This window comes from Truncatella angustata (assembly GCF_020726525.1).
Source record: "Truncatella angustata strain MPI-SDFR-AT-0073 chromosome Unknown BKA67scaffold_1, whole genome shotgun sequence".
Classification (NCBI taxonomy): domain Eukaryota; kingdom Fungi; phylum Ascomycota; class Sordariomycetes; order Amphisphaeriales; family Sporocadaceae; genus Truncatella; species Truncatella angustata.
The window spans coordinates 5,199,800-5,221,584 of NW_025763381.1; the positions used below are offsets into that span (position 1 = coordinate 5,199,800).

General features: G+C 48.9%; 6 protein-coding genes across 6 annotated transcripts; 1 reads left to right on the forward strand and 5 right to left on the reverse strand.

Moving 5' to 3' along the window:
- Window positions 1-372: 372 nt before the first annotated feature.
- BKA67DRAFT_686872 (kinase-like domain-containing protein) lies at window positions 373-1,478 on the reverse strand (the record flags this gene model as incomplete). Its single annotated transcript, XM_046109034.1, has 5 exons — window positions 1,259-1,478; window positions 1,193-1,205; window positions 584-1,156; window positions 435-515; window positions 373-384 (listed from the first exon to the last, which is right to left on the reverse strand). Exons 1-5 carry the CDS (start codon window positions 1,453-1,455, stop codon window positions 373-375), a joined length of 876 nt encoding a protein of 291 aa, XP_045964612.1. The 5' UTR covers window positions 1,456-1,478.
- A 1,780-nt stretch (window positions 1,479-3,258) lies between these two features.
- Window positions 3,259-4,449, reverse strand: BKA67DRAFT_667362 (uncharacterized protein; the record flags this gene model as incomplete). The annotated part of the gene is made up of 2 exons (XM_046108613.1): window positions 3,259-4,157; window positions 4,215-4,449. The coding sequence occupies 2 exons, from the start codon at window positions 4,447-4,449 to the stop codon at window positions 3,259-3,261; spliced, it is 1,134 nt and encodes a 377-aa protein (XP_045964613.1).
- A 1,261-nt stretch (window positions 4,450-5,710) lies between these two features.
- BKA67DRAFT_530575 (uncharacterized protein) lies at window positions 5,711-7,357 on the reverse strand (the record flags this gene model as incomplete). Its single annotated transcript, XM_046099264.1, has 3 exons — window positions 5,711-6,493; window positions 6,544-7,092; window positions 7,145-7,357. The coding sequence occupies 3 exons, from the start codon at window positions 7,355-7,357 to the stop codon at window positions 5,711-5,713; spliced, it is 1,545 nt and encodes a 514-aa protein (XP_045964614.1).
- A 3,230-nt stretch (window positions 7,358-10,587) lies between these two features.
- Window positions 10,588-12,935, forward strand: BKA67DRAFT_589916 (magnesium transporter NIPA-domain-containing protein; the record flags this gene model as incomplete). Its single annotated transcript, XM_046104523.1, has 2 exons — window positions 10,588-11,376; window positions 11,427-12,935. 2 exons carry the CDS (start codon window positions 10,588-10,590, stop codon window positions 12,933-12,935), a joined length of 2,298 nt encoding a protein of 765 aa, XP_045964615.1.
- A 3,231-nt stretch (window positions 12,936-16,166) lies between these two features.
- On the reverse strand, window positions 16,167-16,580 carry BKA67DRAFT_653662 (uncharacterized protein; the record flags this gene model as incomplete). The annotated part of the gene is made up of 1 exon (XM_046106412.1): window positions 16,167-16,580. The coding sequence occupies one exon, from the start codon at window positions 16,578-16,580 to the stop codon at window positions 16,167-16,169; it is 414 nt and encodes a 137-aa protein (XP_045964616.1).
- Window positions 16,581-18,730: 2,150 nt separating this feature from the next.
- BKA67DRAFT_548189 (uncharacterized protein) lies at window positions 18,731-20,943 on the reverse strand. The gene is made up of 2 exons (XM_046101500.1): window positions 20,374-20,943; window positions 18,731-20,315 (listed from the first exon to the last, which is right to left on the reverse strand). The coding sequence occupies exons 1-2, from the start codon at window positions 20,733-20,735 to the stop codon at window positions 18,929-18,931; spliced, it is 1,749 nt and encodes a 582-aa protein (XP_045964617.1). The 5' UTR covers window positions 20,736-20,943; the 3' UTR covers window positions 18,731-18,928.
- Window positions 20,944-21,785: the final 842 nt, after the last annotated feature.

Consider the following 21,785-nt stretch of genomic DNA (forward strand, 5'->3'; position numbering starts at 1 on the left):
TTAGTATAATATCAACGTTGTAATATGGTATTGCCTCAAAACCCACAAGCAAGTGATAAGTACAGCATATGGAAAGCAGTATAGTATAAGTTAAGATGGTTTATATAGTCAAACAGTTGACGTAAAGATGTAACATGAGTAGCAACGTCTCTGCGCATAACTTTAGAGGTACATCGCAACAAAAATGACTCATCGTATCTAGTAAGGATCTATCGATGATCATTTATCAAATATAATGCTCTTACCACGTGTGATGATACCTGTGATCCGGGTCGTTGAAGATAGGGTCTTGCAGAAGTTGCTTCGCGGACAGCTCTTCCATTAACACCCGTAGTCCCAATTACACTGGCACTTCCACTTGCATTGTTACTGCTATTCTTCATTCTACAGAGTAGTTTCAGCAACCGCTGCTTTTCATCCTCTGTTGCATCTACCTCGATGGCTTTGGAAAGATGACGCGAGGGTAACGTCAATACGACCTTAAATAATGTTTTGCCCTCTATAATTCCTATGAACTAATACATGTCAGCAAACGCTCAACTTCATCACGAAGAGCTGGGCAAAATCGGCCAGCCGTGCTTACCATCCCCCCGATCCACTCGAAGTCTCTCTGTGGTTTGTATGGCTCGTCCTGCTGCATAGGGACACTTTCACATAAACTTTGCAAATGCTCAATCTCTACGGCCGATGTACTGAGTCGAGAATTGCCAAAGTCTATGAGGACAGGCATGTGCGACGATTGCAGTTTGACGGTGCGCGAGACGTAGATCACGCGGTCACCATCAATCTTGCGGTCACTAGGCTGCTGTGCCTCAAGCTCATCCAGTTCTCGGAGCGCCTGCCTGTCCGAAAGGGCGCAAAGGACATTCGGGGGCCAGATATCGCCGTGCCCTACATGAGCCACAGTGTGCAAGTAATCGACCGCTTGCAATAGGCGGTGCAACTGCTCCTTGATCCAGTCGATATCGAGTCGCCGAAGACCCGTAGGGACTTGTTGTTCTAGATTAGGTCCGAGGACATCGGTGACGAGACATATATATATTAAACCTTTCCGGTGGATGCGGAAATGATCCAAGAGTGTCACGATGTTTTGGGCTCCAGGGTGATCAGAAGAGAGCTTCTTCATGTGTAGTAGGAAATCAAGCTCTCGCACGCGCTGGTCCTAAAGATTAGCACAGAATTTTAGACTTACATATCGATTATTTCTGTCGTTCGTTTAGTCCTGTGTCTTTTGAAGTAGATGAAGAAACGTCCTTACCGAAGGTCATTGGCAAGCCATACGGTGGAGGTGTCTCCCCAGCCGATCTTCGTACATAATTGATACCTATCCTTGATAATCTCGCCGATGCGCACATTGTACCAGGTATCTTGTCTATATCCCGGATTCGTCTCTTCTTCAAGGTTCGCATCAAGAGGCAGTTGCACAAATGGGCGCTTTGGGAGTCGTAAAACCATGGAATGCCGTGGGGTGTTTTCGGAGCCCGCAGGTGTAGGTACAGTTAGTGGAGTCTCGCTAAATGATGGTAGCTGAATTTGTGGAGGTATGGCAGACGACGTTCTTCCATGACTTTGAGGTTCGGGGGATCTGGGTCTCCTCCGTTTCTGTCGGCCAAAACACAAGAGTTTCAAAAAAAGCATAGTAGTGTGAAGTTCGTTGATAGGATGCCGTACTTGTCTGGTGAATCTTATAGAATCGTCGGTCAATACTGTATCTTTACAACAACAATAAATTGAAAAAGGTATGGCACTTAGTGATAAGTGACTATTGACCACAAGAAGCATTCTGTGACGGTGACATTCATGAACACTGTCACACACCGCGCGTGTTTTGTCACATGTAGAACTTGTGGAGAGAATGATGCAAACAAACGTCGATCGGACTTTCATCACTACACAAGCCTTGAAACGCTTTTCGCGGAATAGTAGCCAGATACCTGCTCTGATGTTGCGAACAGGGCCCCGATCGTTGCAAATATACGAGACTGAGCTGAAGGGCTGCAACACATGGCGCAAATATTTCGTGGCATGATAATTAGTAATGGGTGGCTTTTTCGCAACTCGCGAGATTACTAGGACTTTTGAAACAAAGAAAGGCGTTTTAGTGACATTCACAGTACTTGTTCATAATACTACATTCTTCCCTATGGTATCACATCCAAACCCGGTCATGAGAGTCAATGTTGGTTGAGTTTTGCGCGCTACAACCTCTACCACCCACGCGTTATGAGGTGGGCACATTTGGACTTATTCGAAGTGTTAGTAAGATTGTTCACTAGGAAGCCACCATATTGTTATTTTGGAAGAACCATTTGATATTCCCGGCGGGTAATTGCAATCAGCCATATTTGGGCGAATGTTTCGATATAAAAGAATTAATAAAAATGCAGCGGACCACAGACTATACACCCTTACTCCGCAATGTCAAATACATTTTCGAGATGCACGATGCTGAGTTGAGCGACTCCTAGAATCGATATAGCAATGTTTATGGCGGGAATGTTGACGGCGATGGCCTACCCATGGCTCAGCGAACAAGACAGCTACTTCACAACAACCGTAAGGGGGGTTTCTCAAAGCTCGGTGGTTTGAGAAACGGGATGCGATCAAACGCATGAAACTCTATCGACCACAGATCACATGCAAAGGATGCTTTTGTGTCTATGGGTGCTGCAGGCTGGCATATTGGGTTTGTGATAAACTGATTTCCCCGGGAGTATACCCTGAGACTAGCGAAACTGCAAAACCTTGAAACTTTCGCCCTCCGTTGTTCATTGAGGTTTTTGAAAAGAACGACGAGCAAGAAAATCTGTCAATTAAACAGAGCCTTAAGAGACTCCGAGAAGCACTGCCCCTGCTCAGGATCAGATTCAGAGGCCTGTCCCTTGGTGAAATGAGAATGTCGCCGTGACGAAGATTAGGATCCCAATGTGTATTGTTTTATTTGGAATAGGTCGGTCACTAGGTCAGGATAAAAGAACAGAGTTGACATCCTTAGGCATTGGAGAACAAGTTGACCGACTAGACAAGTCTACGTAACCAAAAATAGACACGCCTAACTAAAGTGCTAACGGAATTTATGCCTAATGTTATTACAAACATTCATTCGCTCATTTCGGAGCCTCGTACATACACCTATCGTCCTGCTTAATAGTCTCGGAGGGATGGATTTTCGAAGACTTTCGGCTTCGAAATAAGCGTGTTGTTTAACAATCTAAAATAAAGATGCCAGCATGGTTTCCTATACATTAGGCCTAATTCTCAGGTGGCAGATTTGTCACTATCATTGCCGCCTTCTGCCTCCTTTCCTTCTGACTTGATATCCTCGACTGGTTGTGACTTAACCTCGGTGTCTTCTAATTCTGCGATGATAGGTTTACCATCAGCTTCGTGGGCAAGCATTCGCCCTCCAACGAGCTCTGTAGGAGGAGATACTTGTGCCTCTATGGAGGGTTTGCTATCAGGATACGAATCCTGAAACACTTGCCGGCTCTTCCTTTTAGTGCGTCTCCACATGAAGAGACCAAGTCCACCACCTAAAGCTGTTAATGCCACCACCCCAGCAATTACACCAATCGTCACGTTGCGGCTGAGAGTAGGCTCCACGGCCAGTGAATCCTGCGTTGGTCCTAACGTGGCATATGAGGCGGTCGTCAAAAATGTCTTCGTGATATATGATACGACTGCGCTACCTGATGCGTTGGTGACCGTTTCACTCAGAGTCTCTGTCACCAAGGTTGTCTTTGGTTCAGTCGCTGTCAACGAGGGGCCTACGGAGATTGGTTTTTCATTGTGGTCCGGCCTCAACTGATTGAGAGCGTAGGTGACCGGGAATCCTACACTCAAGGGATCCTCGGGCGCCAGTTCATTCCAACTTGTTTGCGTCGGGAAAGGAGTCGGTATCGGCGTCGCAACAGGTGTATTTGGGAAGGCGCACGGGTCAGACCCCCATAAATTCGCAGGGTTCGGAGGCGCATCATGTTGACAGATATTAAGCTGGCCGGTAAAGTCCTTCGCCAGATAATTTTCAGAGGAGTAACCGTTATCCAGCTTGCCCTGAATACAACAGCGACATCCGTTCCAGTATGTCTCGAATGCACTTCCCGCCGCGCAATAGTCCTCCCTGCTTCGGTCGACTTGTCCCTTGAGAAATGCAGCATCTGATCAGTAGGACAATTAGCATTGCGCAAGAACGATATGGCAAAATCCGAACGTACTGCACGGGAAGTAGCAAGCATCCAAAGGGCCGTCATCTGTGTTGCTCCTTCTCGAAAGTTTCGCCAGATATTGCGAATCCATGATGACTTCAATAAGTGTTATGCTAGGGGCCGAAGTTTGCACTTTCTGTCCCGTTCCGTTGATGACAGTGTAGTTTACACGGAAAAGCTCAAACCAGTCGCTTTCGGACGCTTTTGTTGTGATTGCCACGCGCTTCGGGTTTCCTGCCGTCATAATAGCATGCCACCTAAGTTCAAGCCTCGTTTGAGCAGGTTTCCAGCAGGTTTCCGGCAGGTGGCAGGGTCTCTTTTTGACTTTGTAATAAACGTCTTATTGGGGACGCGTTCCACCAAATTGACGGTCCTAGGCATATTGAGTGAAGCCTTGTTTGATCATAACCCGTTTACGAAAAAGCTTAATGACAATTCGGGGGGGGGGGGGGGGGGGGGGGGTTCTTTTCGCGACTATGACTGTGACCGCATTTTGTTAAGTTACTTTCCTCGCAACTAATGAATTCTTGCCTTTGTTGACCTAAAGCCTTAGATCTATTCCATCCAAGAAATTCTAGTTGCACTCGAATACCGATCAAGTGCAAGCAATCGCTATTGAGAAACCCGACATGAGCTTGATAAAACGTAGATATTGTCTCGGCACAAAATACAAGACTAAAGTAGGCAATGTTGGTAAAGCCGGGTGGACTGAGACATTTATGGTTGTGGCGTATTGCCTGGCATGACGGATTTCTCTTTTAACCACCGTGAGATTAGATGGGGTCTGTGTTTCGTGCATATAGGTGACCCGTTACGTTCACCAGTTCCTCAATATTTGATATTACATCGGGCCATAGAACCAAATTTCGGCTTATCACTGATCACTGAATACATAATTATATGTTCGCGGTCTGTGTAGTCTTCTGTGAATCAGTCTATGAAGTTGGACATTAAAGATGGGGTGTGGTAGAGATAGTATTGAGCGACCAAGCTCAACGATGAGATCGTTAAGGTGCTGCCAGATTTGATATTACGCATAGGAATTATATTACTGTGCAAGTCATCGAAATTACTGACTCTTGCATGACTGGTCTGTTCATCACGCAGCACCAATGTGCATCTTTCTCGGCCTACCAAAAGAGGTAGTGGCAGTGGTAAAGTCTTTAGGGCTTTCATTGAACTAGGGACGAATATGATCCCAGGCCGTCATAAATAATCCCTTCCACAAGTGACCAATATTTAGGCTCTTATCTTTACGATTTGTGCGTATGATCGTCATAATATTGTCGTTTTGCCATTTGACCTGTGCGGTTAAAATCGATTGCTAGTCACCATCCGCAACTTCACCTTCCCCTTGCAGAACCTAAAGAAACCAGCATGGAATGGCTTGGCCGTAGGGACTATGCATTTGAATATAGTGGAACCTCGCTAATTCGATCCACGGCAACAATTAGAACCTTCAAGTCCACCACTTTCCAGATTGTCACATTGCACAAAAGTTCAGATCAATACATAGCTAAAAGCATTAATCCTCCAAACATCAATCCAAATTTCGATGACCCCAGGTTCTGAGCGCGGCTATCAGATGGCTTCACCGCGACACTGCTGCTTAGACTAGCTGGTAGTGAACCAGTCTGGTTTCCGGTACCTGCACCGAAGTTGCCCCCTGAAACGGCTGTTGGGGTAGTAGATGGGGTGAGACTTGTAATTATGGCCGATGTTGCTATGGACGAGATTCTTATGCTTGTTGTGGTAGACATCGAGGAAGCCGGAAAAGATGGGGAGATCATAACTACACTTGACGATGTGCTGGGTGTTACAGTTGAAGATGTGAATGGTGACGTAGTCGGTGACATGACTGCTAATGCTGTAGGCGAAGTTGATGACGACGACGATGGTAATACTGCGCTTTGCTTGATAACCGTGGTAGTTGAGCTTGGCAATGCTACCAGTTGGACCGTACTCGAAATGGGGGCCGTTAAAATTGTTGTGGAAGAATGCTGTGATTGTACGTTACCCGTCCAGACTTGTCCGGTGGTTGGGTCGCGATACCAGTTCGTCTCGGGATCGCCTAGGCACTGTCCCAAAGGGACGAGCTCGTAGCCAAGTTTCTTAGCCTGGTCGATCATGTACTGGGCAAAACTGTGGACTGTGTTGGGCTGAATATCATGAGCCAGCGAGATCCAGGACGAGGAGCCCGGGCTGTGTTGAGTCAGGATGCTGCTATATGTGTTCTGCGCATATGTATAGTCCCCTTGCCAGTCGCGGGTGTCGATATCATAATTTGCCTGACTGTTGTAAGTTCTGTGTTACTAGTGATGTCCATGCATATGCTTACGACATGATATCCAAAATCGCCAAGTTCTTTCAGACAATCCGTAGGACACTGTGTATAGGGCGGCCGGAAATACGTAGGGATAAACCCTAGGATATCTACCAAGGCAATCTCGTTTCTAACTATCTGGTCATGGCGTTGCTGAGATGTGAGCAGAGCCATGTTCTGATGACTCCACGAATGGCTGCCAATCTGGTGACCATCGGCATACATCCGTTGAATGACGGCAGGGTACCCAGTTGATGACAGCTCGATTTGGCCTTTCCCGCCATTGTTTCCAACAATAAAGAATGTTGCTTTCACGCTATTCTTCTTTAGGGTGTCGAGTAGTTCGGAAGTATAGATATAAGGCCCGTCGTCGAAAGTCAGTGCGACCTTTCCATTTACTGTGCAATGGCTGATAGAGACGCCATAAGGGACAGTTCCTAATAGCGGTCGCGGTACTTTCGACGTGTCCTGTCCAGTAGGTATTTGATTGGCATCACAAGCAGGACCAAAATAGAGCTGACAGTCTGGCGCGCTGCAGAAAGAAGTGCCTGCTCCGCAAATCCCCTGTCATGTTGTTAATTAGTGTTGTTGTGGAAATGCCTGCTTGTAGACTTACCGCAGTCGAGCAGCACAAGCCGGAAGCACACACTGCGTTACCTCCTGTTGCGCCACAACTGCCTCCGGCCATCACATCTCGTCTCACCAGGGATGATTCCAAATATTCGGATGCTGCAAATACGCCTGCACCGGCTCGTTGTGAAGATGTGACACGCCCATGTATTCTCTGTAACGCCACCAGTATCGGGATCAAGATAGTCAAGGGACGCATTATATAGTCAACGACAGAGCTCACACCTAGCTCGAGGGGTATGCAGGAACAGCATACCTCATGCCAAGGCCGGCACCTTTGGCAAGGTTTATATAGGGATGCATTGCAAAACTATATCTCTCAGAGCCACTAAATCAACCAAGCATTGGACAACAGTTAATGGTCTGGCGTTGCTATAACGTAACGAGCGGGTTGAAACCCCCTTCATCATCAGCTGTATAATGTGGCATTCTCCTAGCTCATATGGCTGAGTTCCAGATCAGAACAACGTCCGCACTTGAGCGTCGATAAACCGTCCTGACTAGGTCTGGTATGACCGTGGTAGAAAGAGATCACAAATCGCGTAGTTCGATAGCTTGCGCACTAACGCGTAAAATGCACCGCGCAGTCGCTAATGGCAGCGCTGGGTCGAAGGCTCAGAGCATCCCGTGTGATTGGGGGAAGACGACACGGTGCCTTATTCTATAGGATATCGTAACCTCGTGCCAGCAAAGAGCGCGGTAGTTGGTCCGCCGCTTCTTGGTCTGGCGAGACCATAATCCCACGTGAATCACCAACGCGCTAACCACTAACCACGCTTTCCACATTGGTATACTGATCCGTAATACAGCCGCCGTGGGCGCCACGATACACAACTAATGGGCGTAGTCGACGCCATAAAGCAATGGTATAAATGTCGCAATTCCACAAGGAAACTTGGTGATCACCATGCACGTGGCTTCGATTGGACTCGCACATGCCGTGAGGAGAACATGCTCTCTGAAATCTTTGCATGAAGGATAGTACTGGTAACTAGTATGGAAATGACGAGATCCTCCAGATTTCAGCTACCGTACGAATGGAACGCTGGCTCATTGGCTACCAACACGCGGATTGTGTGGTAGCATTGGGGCGAGCTTTTAACATAGACCTTCTAATACCACCTCTCCTGGAATACGTCCCAACTGAGAGAAAGAAGAAGGAAAAAACAATTGAATTTATTGGTGCCTTCTCCGAGTTTCTGAAGTGGGGTATCGCTTACCGTTTCTGGCAGCATAAACGATGATAGCGAGGATTGCCACCACTCAGGTCGCTGTAAGGGTACAGGCGACAAAAACACTAAGGCGGCATAGAAACACCTATTCACATCTACTTGTTGTAGTTTGTCCTGTCAAATGCATCCACATCGTCTTGTCATCCCTTGGTATACTGTGGTTAATTTGTGAGCTATTCGTTTTGCTACCATTTAAACAATAGTGCGTCACGGTGCATGTGGCAACCTCTATTCGTGCTGCCTGGATCTTTGCCGTCCTCGCTTGCCTCAGCATAGGAGCTGTGTACGCAATCATGTCTACTATCATTGGTGCGCAGCAGTAGATAATGTTACGAGGCAATGATTGCCCACCCGGTGCGCTTTGTCAGCATGGAAATTAGACTTGCAGTCTGCGCCACGAGCGACTTAGCCACCGATCGCAATGAGCACTCTTTGTGTGAAGGAACAGTCGACGTCTGTTTGTCCTGCCACAATGCAGTCGTCGCCTCCCATAGCGCTATTGCGTGTCGTTTAAGCGTATCTGATTCGACGCGAAGCTTGGGGCGATATTTCCAGTACGATAAACCTGTCACACATGCTTTGACGTTGTTAGAGATATACGCCGTGGGTCTGACATCAGTGCTGAATGCAAGGGACCTCGAAAGAGCCTTTGTGGTCGCATCCGCTGCCGTAAACGTCGATGATCGACCTCGTCTAACCCTGAAGCATCGTCATTCTGCTTGACATGTCACTCGATCGCGCTCGCTGAACATCACAGCAGAAGGACGCCCTCTTCAAGAGCAAGCCAAGTCAAACCAGAGCACTAAAACATTGCAAAAAGGATGCAGAGAACGATGTGGTACGTTGTGTTGTTTCTGATGGCACATTGGCAGACAGTGAAACGTCGATCAACCCCGACCTCTGTAACGCGCACGTTTCCAAAAGGAACAGACTGACCAAAAGGGAACCTGAGGATTCGCTGGAGGGGTTCGAACGGCCGCTGCACTGCGCCCGACGTGCGAAACTGTTCATCTGAGCCTATCATGTGCATGGCTTGAGCGCTAGCTGCGACCAGGAACTACCTCTAATGCGGCGCCAATCTTGAACGATTATAGGTGGTTGTGGAAACTGCCAACCACCCAATCCAAATTGGTCGGGTTCAATACGGATGCGACAAAGACTAAGACCCTGGTCGCGTGGCATAGGTATTGCTTATTGAGTTAACAGCGGAACAGAAAATGGATGACGTGTATATGTAAGTGGAAGGGGATTGGAACATGAAATTGTTTTTCCAGTTCCGCATCTAATAGGGAGTCGCTGACGATAGAAACTAACTTGAACCCCCCGGCCGTTGATGACATTCGCTTAGGTGTTGTGGCTGCCCAGACGACGCAACAAACAGATGGGCCCAGAACGAGAGAACTTGATCTTGCGTGTCTCCGCCTCCACAATTTCAGCGTATACGGGCGATTACAGTAGGTTAACCTAGTTAACTTAGGACTTAGCGGATCTCGCTCTTGTTGATTTGCATCTGAAGATCTCTACCCCGACTCGGCTCAACAGATAGATCTCACAGCGTTGGCGGCCTGAATCTGTATCTTGCTTCCTGCTTCACCGGCTTTGTCTCTGTTTTCAGTCTGGCTTTCAGCGTCCTCGGTATCTCATAGCACAGAACTCACTTGCTCTCCGCCACGTCCTCTTATGAATCTTCGGGTTACGTGACATGCACTGGGTTTGAGCCGATCTGCACGTCAACCACACCATCTCTCCGCAGCGTCAACTCCAGCAAACCTTGTTTCAAGTAGAAGCCCCCTTGGCCTTTTGTTACGAGTGAAGGCTGTTGCGCTTTCTACAAGATATCGTCGCTTTTCCACGAACAATAGAGAAGGGACAAAGGCTGCAGAGCCCTGGATCGAGTTTCAATACGATCCCCTCCGCCGCACGAGCCCGGCCTCGATCTAAAGTCGGTCGGATCGCCCTGTTTCTTCCAGGGTCGTCCCCGGCAACAACCAACCTTGTGGTTCTTGTTCCCAGATTTCCCTTATGCCACCGACCCGCTACAATTACACACAAAAGTAAACAACAGGAATTTCTACACAGTCAAAGAGCTGGAACCTTTTGACCAGAACTACGAACGACAACACGGCTACCCAAGTCAAACTCGCATTCCAAGCTAGACGGCGACGACTCGCCGTCGCCCAAGCGACAAGCCGCAATCATGGACCACGCAGGCCAAGTCCTCGAGGTCGCTCACAATATATACGCCAGGGCCAACGAAACATCGACAGATGCGACCGAGCAGACAAGACCGCCGGTATATAAGGTCATTGGTATTTGTTTAGCAATTGGTTCCGGCTTATTTATTGGCACGTCATTTGTCTTGAAAAAGGTTGGGTTGCTGAAGGCGAACGAGAAATACCAAGAGGTCGCGGGAGAGGGCTATGGCTATCTCAAGAACGTATACTGGTGGTCGGGCATGACGCTGATGATCGTGGGAGAGATTTGCAACTTTGTCGCATACGCCTTCACTGACGCCATCCTGGTCACACCGCTTGGTGCTCTCTCTGTTGTTATTACCACAGTTCTCTCGGCCATCTTCTTGAAAGAAAGATTGAGCATGGTAGGCAAGGTCGCTTGCTTTCTCTGCATAGTAGGGTCTGTCGTTATTGTCATGAATGCACCAGAGGAGTCCTCCGTGGCCAACATTCAGGAAATGCAAAAGTTCGTCATTGCTCCCGGCTTCCTCAGTTACACCGGCGTCATTATCATTGGGTCCGCAATTACCGCCTTCTACGCCGGACCACGATGGGGCAACAAGAACATGCTCGTCTATATTTCGATATGCAGCTGGGTCGGAGGATTGAGTGTGGTGGCTACACAGGGTTTGGGCGCTGCAATTGTGGCACAAATCCAAGGCACGTCAGGCGGCCAATTCACGCATTGGTTTTTATACGTCCTGCTTGTTTTCGTTGTGGGAACACTTCTAACAGAAATTATCTTTCTTAACGTAAGTTGCATCAACATGTCAAGTTCAGCGGTGGGCTAACAATCTACCAGAAAGCGTTGAATCTCTTCAACGCGGCCATGGTCACACCCACCTATTACGTCTACTTTACTAGCACAACTATCATTACCTCAGCCGTGCTATTCCAAGGTTTTAAGGGTACGGCATCATCCATCGTCACTGTTGTGATGGGGTTTCTGGTTATTTGCTCCGGAGTCGTACTGTTGCAGTTGTCCAAGTCTGCTAAAGATGTTCCCGATACTGCCGTGTTCAGCGGAGACTTGGACCAGATACATACCATTGCGGAGCAAGAACAGCCTGAGACAGAACCCAAAGCCGATGCTATTCGCGGTGCCGCAGCTATTGTGCGGAGAATCTCAAAATCGCGCATGAAGATGGAGGCAAAGGAGCTTGAACGTCTTCACCAAGAAAAGGAGGCACAGCGCTTGGAGACTGTTAGTGAAGACGGACATTCACAGTTCGAATGGGATGGTATAAGGAGAAGACGAACAACTATGATGAGCCAGAGGAGTCGACCTACGACCTCGCCGAACCCTTTCACTCACCCGCACACCGTACCCCAGGGTGTTCCTTTCACTCCTCCCCCCAGAACGCCGCATCCGCCACTAGGCATGGCGAACTTCCCGTCCGAGGAAGAATTAGAGGAGGAGCGAAACCGTCAAGCATCTCCTGGTCTGTTGTCCAGCATTGCAGGCACCGTCCGCAGCCGGGCACGCGGTATTCTTCCTGGCCACCCCGATTTTCGGCCTGGCTCTAGGGATCCAAAGACGCAAAGTCCTATGCATCCCATGCAACTTACAGATATCGCCATCCCTAGCCATAAGCTTAGCAGCGACGAAACCCCCTACGGTGCTACGCACGAGCACGTCTATGGCTTGCCGGATAGCCTCCGACGCCAAGATACCTCATATGGTGGCGCTTTGGCTGCTACGAAATCTACAGCAAGTGTCGGATCCGCTGGTAACAGCCGCCATATCCAGTTCGATGACCCGCCGAATATAGGCGCCAGCTCGAGTTCGCTCGCTGTACCGCCGCCTACACCCCCTCCTCATAGGGGCGACGGTAATTCAGCGCGTCGGCAATTCTCGTTCCAAAATGTGTTCCGCCGGCATCAAGCTGACGGACCACAGGAACCAGAAGCGCGCCAAGCGTCCTCGATCGTGAAGCCGACCTCACGAGCAGGCCTTGGCAGCAGAGGTTACTCGAATCCGCAGGTGAAGGATGCAACGGAGGAGGAGAGACTCGGACTTGTTAAAGGCGATTCACACTCTATGCCTGCATTACCGCAGTACGACGATGATTATTACGACGACGACGACCCCGATGTTTACTTAGAAGAAAAGAGAGCCGCACGACATGGACGAGACATAACGACCAGTCCGCCCAGACGTGGCAGTGATGATGAGGCACAGGAGGCAGCTGACTACGAAGCGAGGCGGAGTAGATTTAACGACAGCAGAAGTGAATCAAGTACAGGATCGCCGCCGAGACCAACTCCTGGACGAAGAGACCCCCCCGGAGGGAGTGGAGCATACTTCTAGCCTTGTCTTGAAAACGTCGAATCTCGATGATGGGATGAACCCAATGATACCTGGGTAACACCAGATGTATTAGTACTATATGACCATGATGAACACACAGCATCGCAGGCGTCGTGTTGGTTTGTTGCGTTTTGTATGGGCTGGTTTGCTTTGCATAGCATTTGGCGGCATGTACTTATAGATGTCGATGGACAGGCAGGCTAATAAATGTCTGATGGGTACATAGAAGGCCTTTCTAATAGTTCGAGGCACATAAGAGGTGGGGGAAAAATGAGGTAGAGAGTCAACACCACACATGATCATGTACAAAGTCCCACAAGTCCCACCCCCCAACCACAAACTAATCAAGTAACACGATACAAGTGGCACATACGGAGGTTTCAGTTAACAGCTACTGGACTTCCACTGATATGACATGGGATAACCTAAGAAGCTACCGCATGTTGTAGGTGCTTTAAGTGGAAAGCCAGTATGTCATATGATACGGACTAAGATGAGCTATCACGGCCAGATCAATAAATATTCGAGCCTATAGTGACAACTTAGTGAGTTCAATTTCAATAGTGCTAACAGAGCTGGTCTTAGCCGTGCGGCAGATACTTAGCTACTGTGAGGCCGTCCAACAAGCCACCATATCAGCGAAATACCAGGCACAGAGCGAGGCTCGCGTGGGCCATGTGCTCGGCAAAACTAGAAGCACCACTTTCCATCAGCCACCCATGACCTTGTAGCCTTTGTTGTGACTGGGTAATGAGAGTTGCTAATTGGATTTTCGGCAACCGAGAACCGACTGTCTCCGCTGCAGATTTGCATGCCATCCGGATTTCTGGAAACTCACTGCCATGAACATTGGGTCCAACCCTTGTGTCGGAATATTTCTCATCGGCCTTACTTCCGCCATGACGGTATGATTCGTTTATGATACTCCATCGTGCTTCCATGGCAGCAGGTATCACATTATCGTGAGTCACGAGTACCACAGTATCTGCTCAACACGACCTTGGCTGGCTTATGATATATCCAACCCAGGAAGGATTCTAGCCCAGACGCCGGCCGATATACTTGGCATTACTGGCGAGCGCCTGGTTGAAGGAGTTCCCAGGCCCTTTTTATTGATCGCGGGCGTTTCAGGCTCCAGGAAATGAGTGGGAAAGTGTCAAGACCAAACGATGTTGACTTGGGGCCTGGGCGACTCCAGAGTTGAGAGCCTAAGGCCGCTCTGGCCGTCGTAAGCGCAACACGAGCTGAAAAGAGGGCTTGCTTGGCTTGGATCCCGCGGGCCAACACTCACGGATCACAGGTCAGCCGTTAATCAAGGAGCTCGCTTCGCGCTTTGGGGGGCGCCATAGTACAGTCGAGACTTTTCTTAAAACTCAGCGATGAGTGAATTCGCTCCCGCAAGATCGTCGAACTCCCCATCCGTTCCCCCTCGGTGGCTTTCATGGGTTGGGGTTATCTGGCCCGCCTTGAGAATTAGTTTGTTCAGGATATGATCCGTCCCGCCATATCACCGATCAACCACTAGTAATAACAAACGTGCTGATCTTGCCTTCTGCAGTGTGTTCTGAGAGCCGTGAGGATGCAATCGATAATGAATGGGCAACCCGACTCTGTGGTTCATGTCAACCAGGATCGGGGATTCGCTTGCATGATGTGTGGAGTTTGACGTATGCAAGCTCAATTTGGGGTTCCGCCGCATATTCCTCCTTCATTTTAAAAAAAGAAGTTCCTTTGGGAAATGCGGACCCTTGCTTTTCTCTCGAGATTTTTGATTCCGGAACCTTTTGGGGAGAGGGGCTTCATGTGAGGCAAAAGACCCGTATAGCCGATACTGAGCTAGCGGTGCCAACTCGAACTTTACTTTACCCTGTGCCTTGCCGCGTGATTATCAACACGTGGTGCAATGCGCAGTGCGCAAATGCTGAGAACCGACATCCCGTCATCGCGCGCTCAAAGTATCCGCCCAGTCGGTGCGCCCCTCTCTAGCTCTTACTCTTTGCATCTTGGGGATTAAGGTCAAGACTATCTGGTATTAGGGGCTCATGAGAAGGAGGGGGCGGTGGTGGACTTGACGAATGGTCTCGTGGCTCCCAGCCAATGAGCAAACTCAGATCTTTCCCAAATCCCCTGCTGCTTTTAGCGAAAAGGAACGCGATTGAGCGTTCAGGTTGGGCACGTTCGTTAGCCCGGCATTTAAGTTAGTTGCACGCAAACGCGTCCCCTGAAAAGTCCGCCCCCAAGAAATACATGGTACAGTGAGAAGCGCTGTCTTCAGCAACGCCACACATGTGCGTCCAGCGTGCCCATGCCCCCTCATGCACTCAATATCCCGTTTGAGTGCCGGGCGTTGCCCCACAATTTCAATTCATCAATTTGCTGAGATGTGTTTTCTGCAAGCGCTTCTGGCCGTAGACTAATTGTTGGTTGATCAAATAGTTGATGTTTAAAATGTCTAGCGCATGTTGAATCATTAGCTGCAATAGCTTTGCCTTCTCATGATTTATGTTATGAAAAGGCTGCACATGTGGAATGTCAAGCTTGGTACGGAGCTGTCGGGAGGACGTTGACAGCACGTCACACTGGCTGCCCAGGGCCTAAACGTACTTTTCACCACCCAAAAATCCATCTAAGTGTGAAACCCAAGTATAAACTGCAATGCGCTGCGCCGCCGGAGCGGCCCGAGTTATGAAAATCTGTGCGCAAATAAATGCCGTTTTCTGTCTTCAACTATAAACAACTAGAATCCCGCTGGGACCTAAGAAGCGCAGCAGATGACTAGATAAGCAGAATCCAGAACGCCCCAAACATGTCGCTAGCCTCCCCGTCCAATGATGCTCCTCTTCCCAACGTACAATATGTACAGTATAATTGCTTTCCACCGAATCTAATGTTTGGTAATTCAACTCTAACACGCTCGACAAGCATCAAGCGTACTAGTCATGGTGGCAAATACCATGGTTGGTCGCCAGCATTGGGCCCAACTCGTTGCTTTACTTCGGTGCTTGCAAGGGGTATATTAAAAATGATGATGATGATGATGATGATGCGGCACAGCCCAGAACCAAGATACATCCTAGTTTTGGAGTTTTGAAATTTTGAGTTCTGACGCCACACAAATGTGGTACATTATGAAATGACAAGGTGTAGTCGTCGTCGTCGTCGTCGTCGTCGTCGTCGGTTATGACGCAATTGGCCTTGAGCGTTGTATCCGCAGCCGCCTGGTTGCTTTGCTTAAGCCTTGTTCTTGCCGTAATCCCAAGACTGTTTCGTGTTGACCTCTTCATCATCACCACGCTTTCCATAGTCCCAGGATTGTTTCGTGCTGACTTCCTCGTCGTCGCTGCGCTTGCCGTAGTCCCAGCTTTCGTCACCATCGCCCTCGATGCTAGCACGTTTGCCATAATCCCAGCTCTTGTCGCCGTCATCTTCAATGCTTGCGCGCTTGCCGTAGTCCCAGCTCTCGTCGCCGTCACCCTCGATGCTGGCGCGTGCATCCACATGGCCGTAATCCCAGGCCTTGTTGCTGGACTTTGTTCTTTCGACGACAACGCTCAACTCATTGTGTGCAACAGAAATGGGCGAGACTGGCAATGCCGATGCAAGGCATGCGTATAGTACTGAGAGTGCAAGAGTATTGATCTTCATTTTGTGTATATAGATCTGTAGTCGACTATATTAAAGTGATGCGCTGGATATTTGTACAAAGACGATAAAAATAGAAACAGAAGAGATGTTGAATTAGTGTTTGTGGTAGTTTCAGTGGTAGTAGTAGTAGTAGTAGTAGTAGTAGTAGTAGTAGTAATAGTAGTGGTAGAGGTTCAACTGTGGGAGGACCAAATGAGTGTGTTGAATTGTAGTAAGGTGAGTTGCTGAAGGCGTGTGTGAATCCTTCTAGTGTCACGCAGATCTACATTCGGATGAAGAGGGACATCGGCTACTAATATGGAAAACGAGAGAGGATCCACGCAACGAGACTCTTACAAGGCAATCAGGAATCAAATGGCGAAACATTCTAGAATACATGACGGCGTGGGCGTGCTGGGTGTGCGAAGGCGTGGTTAGGTGTGGGCTCGATGCTCCATTCTTCGCTGCTTTAAGAGTTTCCTCACCTAATGCTACTAAGATATGCCCACTAATCTCTTAGTGACACTCCACTAGAGAGCTCGAGCACGCCCCACTCACATCCTGCATGATGCGATGGAGTCTTGGAATCCCCTTTCTTGCTGGGGCATCACGACCCAATTTGCCAAGCACAGCCATTTCTGGCACTCTTGAATTTCTCAGGCCAGCCAGCTTTCTCAAACGGGTGTGTTAAGCGAAAGAACATCGATGCGAAAGTACGGTAACAGCAAAGATGATGGGCGGATCTCCCCCAGGCCATTCTCATCCTGGTAAATCAACACGGGAGCGTTAATGACGGAATCGAGACAGACCCCTCCAGGGGGAGCTCTGGTCATACGAACCTGAAATGTTTTCATTGATCGTAAAATGATAAATGCGCCATTCTTTCCGTCCACCCGTCTTTTTCTGGTACCAAAGGGTCCTCCCCTTCTCTAGTACAATAGAGACGAATTAGGTCGCACCTCTGCGCTAGGCATTACGAATAATTAGAGCTAGAGCCCAGTTTGCCCAGTCGTGCTATCGGCTTAGCGGCGCCATGGCGCCGACTTCATGGCGGATGGCTGTGCAAGTCCGCGGAATGATGCAGGACGGTAAGTAGCATGATCAATGCTAAGGTTGATGATGGGGCCCTCTAGCACCATATCTCAAACGTCAACGTAAACCGTGACGGCTGCCTCTCGGGAATGCGGGTGCCAGAGCGCGTCGTTCCAGAGAGAGACAACTCGGCAGCGATACCCCTCTTAATGACAAGCCGTTGAACCTTGTTTCGTTTCCAATGACTTGGTATTTCCACAATAGTGCTTTTGATTTGGGAAAAGAATGCCCTGTCCAAAAGATGACTAGGTATGGCGGCCGGATCGCGGAATTGATGCCAGCCAAGGTCTCAGTAATGCGACGTTCCCTTGAACCAACCCTGGCTATATAGCAACCGAGTCAAATACCTTCCCGCCTTGCCCCCCCCACTGAATATCAAAAGACAAAACATATCGAGTGTGAATATTTATAAATGCGATATTCAATATAGCATAACAAGGAAAACTTTTAAGGTTATTAGCACATTAGGAAGTCCGTCGCTTGCTTGTGCGGCATGCGGCTTCGCCGCCCCCGTGGCTGAACCAGTCAGTTGGGAACCAATCGGGATGGCTGAACGCCCTCGAGTCATACCTTGCTATATGCTTGTTTATGGCACTGCACTGCACTGCAATGTTCTGTTCCTGCATTGGTACCGTCCAAGTAGTGGACACAGGCTCACAATCATTTGCAATCATTTGCCAGTGGCCTGTACCAACATAACACAAAATACTGCGAAAAGCCCAGGACTTTAGTAATTATCATGAATGCAAAGTCGGTGGTATAATAAGGGTGGCCACCTTTCTGCCAGACCAGTAGATATTCGAGTTATGTGACTGCGTGCAACTCTTATATGTACAGTTTACCATCGTGCCATTACCGCCAATGCTTATTGAGTGGGCTTTGCTCAGAGGACAGTGCTGTTTTCTTCTTCTTCTGGTATGACAAGGCGGGAGAAACACGTTTTACAGCTTTCACAAGTTAGGCACTACTTGTCATTTTCACAACTCTCTTGTCCACGGGTCTATGCATGGTCGACTACCACGTCGGGGAAACGGCCATAAAATCTAGAGTAGGTTTTATGTATAAAAAAAAAAAAAAAAAAAAAAAAAAAGAAGTAACAATTCAGATATACTATAATTGCGTATCTAGGAAATACTTGGTTATCACCTGATCGTTCATTCCGTAATATGCCAAACCAAAGAAACACCAATAGTACCTGACCATATCCACATCCATACACCTACAAACTCCTTGGCAATGCAAGGCTGTGCGCTTCCCACAGCCTTCTCTGAAGATTCCTACCTTCGCGGCAATACCGGTGAAGGTACTGGGGAAGCCATTGGCGATGGCGAGATTTCTAGAGAGTCCACAAATTGTGTGAGTGTATCCGACCTACTTTGGACCAGCGCATCGGCCGCAACTGTATCCCCATCTTCCAAGTGCCACTGCTCGAGTAGTTTCGAATCTTCCCATATTTCTCTGAGAGCACCACCACTTAATCCACCAAATGTGACATGGGGCGCAAGATCCAGGGCCTGTTGCATGTACTGTTTTGCGTATCCATACCGCGGGTTGTTTGCTGCCGCTGCTGTTGACTCCGGCCTGCAATTACCCATATGATAATACGCAAGGGCTCTCAAGGAGAGGCGTCGAGAGTTGAGATCCGTTTCGGATTTGTAAAGTTCTGTCGCTAATTCTAGGCAGCGCTGATTTCTCCATCCCGTCTCTAGACCAATGGTAAATAGTTCATGGAACCGAAAGAGAGGATCGTCATCTTCTAGTGTACCCTTCAATCTAGGGAACGACTGAGACTCAATAGCCTGGGTAAAGCGGCGTACTGGCTGTATATGATAGTGATGGCGCGACTTGCTGTTAACTACACCTTGGAGGAATGACTTTGCGTTCCTCGGCGTATCTTTAACCATCATCAACGGATAAATGACCCCAACCTGTTCGGCAAGAAAGTCCAGGCATGTCTCGAGTGGGTAGCTCTGGAAAAAGTCATGTAGTGCTTGAAAGACGCTGCGCAGCCAATCCAAGGGCCCCTTTCCGGTGGACGAGTACTCAGACAAGAACTGCCAGATGAGGGTCTGGTGCCCGTACTGGGTCACAGCCATTTGATACATAAGCAAATCGCAGAGAGCCCATGGGCTTGGATCTTCAACCAGTACATGGAGGTGGTCAAAGGCTCGACGCATGAGCACGCCGCCTTCCCGTGTTCGGTTCTCCTCGAACAGCCAGGCCGCATCTCTTAGGTTTCGAACCGTGCGGTAGAAATCCGTCCTTGGATAGTCCGCGAAGGCTGATACTGCGGTATCTTGGTCAAGGACCGTGTCGGCTCTGGCGCCCAAATGTCGGAAGCATTTAAATAATAGGTCCCGCACATTGTAGTACCCCATCGGCTGAAAGTATTCCGGTTTGGGGTTTGAATCTGGCGGTGGCGTCCGAGACCTGACATAGCTTGGTAGTGTCTCTTCCTCGGCGGCCTCTATGAGGTCTTCCGGCGATAGCTTCGCTCTTTTGATGTATGATTCAATATTGACGACCTTACCATTGCGGTAATAAACAGTCGATTTGCCAGCTACTTTACGCTGTTTTTGATGACTGACAATTTTTGCCACGTCTTTCTTGCGGTTATTCTTATTGAAACCCCATTTTGCAAATTTGTCCTTGTACATCTTTTCGCTGGTACGTTGGTCAGTGCGTGATGCGACGTCAAGTCAATCGCATTTGGTTCACTCACGTTGCGACAAAGCCCTTTTTCATCATCATCTCTCGGACTTCCTTGAGGGGTAATTCTTCATCAATGTACAGATGCCTGATCTCCTGCTTGAGGGTTTCCCAGAGTCCGGGCGGGTGCTGGCCACGAAACTTGGCCGGCGCCGTCAACGTCACGGCGTGCGGCAAGCCGGTAATGGGTTCTGTGTCGTCACTTCTTGTAGGACTGACACTTTCGGTGAGTGCGCTCCTGGGAGACTCACCCTTGGGGCCCCCAAGGTCTGACTGGGGCGATTTGACGTCGTCATCTTTCTCAATTGATGGCCACACAGGGACGACTGAAGCCTGCTGTTCCACCTTGATAGTTTTGTACTCTGAAGCAGCCATAGCCTCGACGAGTTCAGCCTATTCGGCCCACCGCCGGTAGTAAGACATGAGCACCAGAGCAAAAAGTTGTGTTTGAATTGAAACGAGACCGGATAAGTCAGCGTGGAGTTTTGCGCCGGACTGTGAGATTGGAGATTGAGTGAGGTGTCGTTGTGCGGCTAAGCCTCATCGCCGAGTGTGATAATGTGACTCGCGCGCCCGTGGCGTCTGTCACTAGCTCCAATTTATTCGAACCCCTGTCCAGATGCCAAGATTCTCATTGGCGCGATCAGTGTAGATGCTGCGAACCGTACGCCGACGCAGTGAGGGGCTTCTCCGGCGCCGTTATGTGCATGAGCATGAGCATGTGCTTGTCATGTAAGTAGTGTTCATGATCGAGAGCTTGTCCTCATTAAATTGCACTCCAATGAGTGGGCTGCTATAGACCCTTGGACCTTCCCAGCCAGCCTCCAAACTGGGTCTTGGTGCCGCAAGCCTTGGAGCTGAAGGGGAAGTTTCACCCTTTTGTGGGTTTAGAACCTTGCAGGCCAATACGCTACAGTAGGTACATTGCAATAGATGGGTATCCAGCCTCGGACAAGGCTTACATACAGTAGAGTACGACAGAGGGTCAGACAGTGCGATCACCGGTAGTCTGTGAAATCGAGCCATAATACGCGTACTATGTGTGATGCGTGGGACGTCGATACTCCGAAAGGTAACGATCAACGCGCTTGAAGACCCAAAGACTAAGGTGTGGTGATCAATGCAAAACGCAGTGCGGCGCATCGCTCACAACCGTCCGGCATTTGGTAGACATCGGTCCGGGGCCATAGTTGATCAAGCCGTGATCAATTTGCTACAAAGCAAAAGGAACAAGCGGGCAAGCGTAAGTAACTCAGCCTAGGGTCCAAGGCTACCTACCTCCCAGAGGTTTTTTGGGAATCATGAATGAGATCCACGAGAGGTGCCAGAATATAATCAAGCCCGCTGTTGAGTTGCACATTCCTCGATGATGGGTTTCACCCCATGTTTGACAATGTCAATGTCAAATATTAGCCCAGCAGGAAC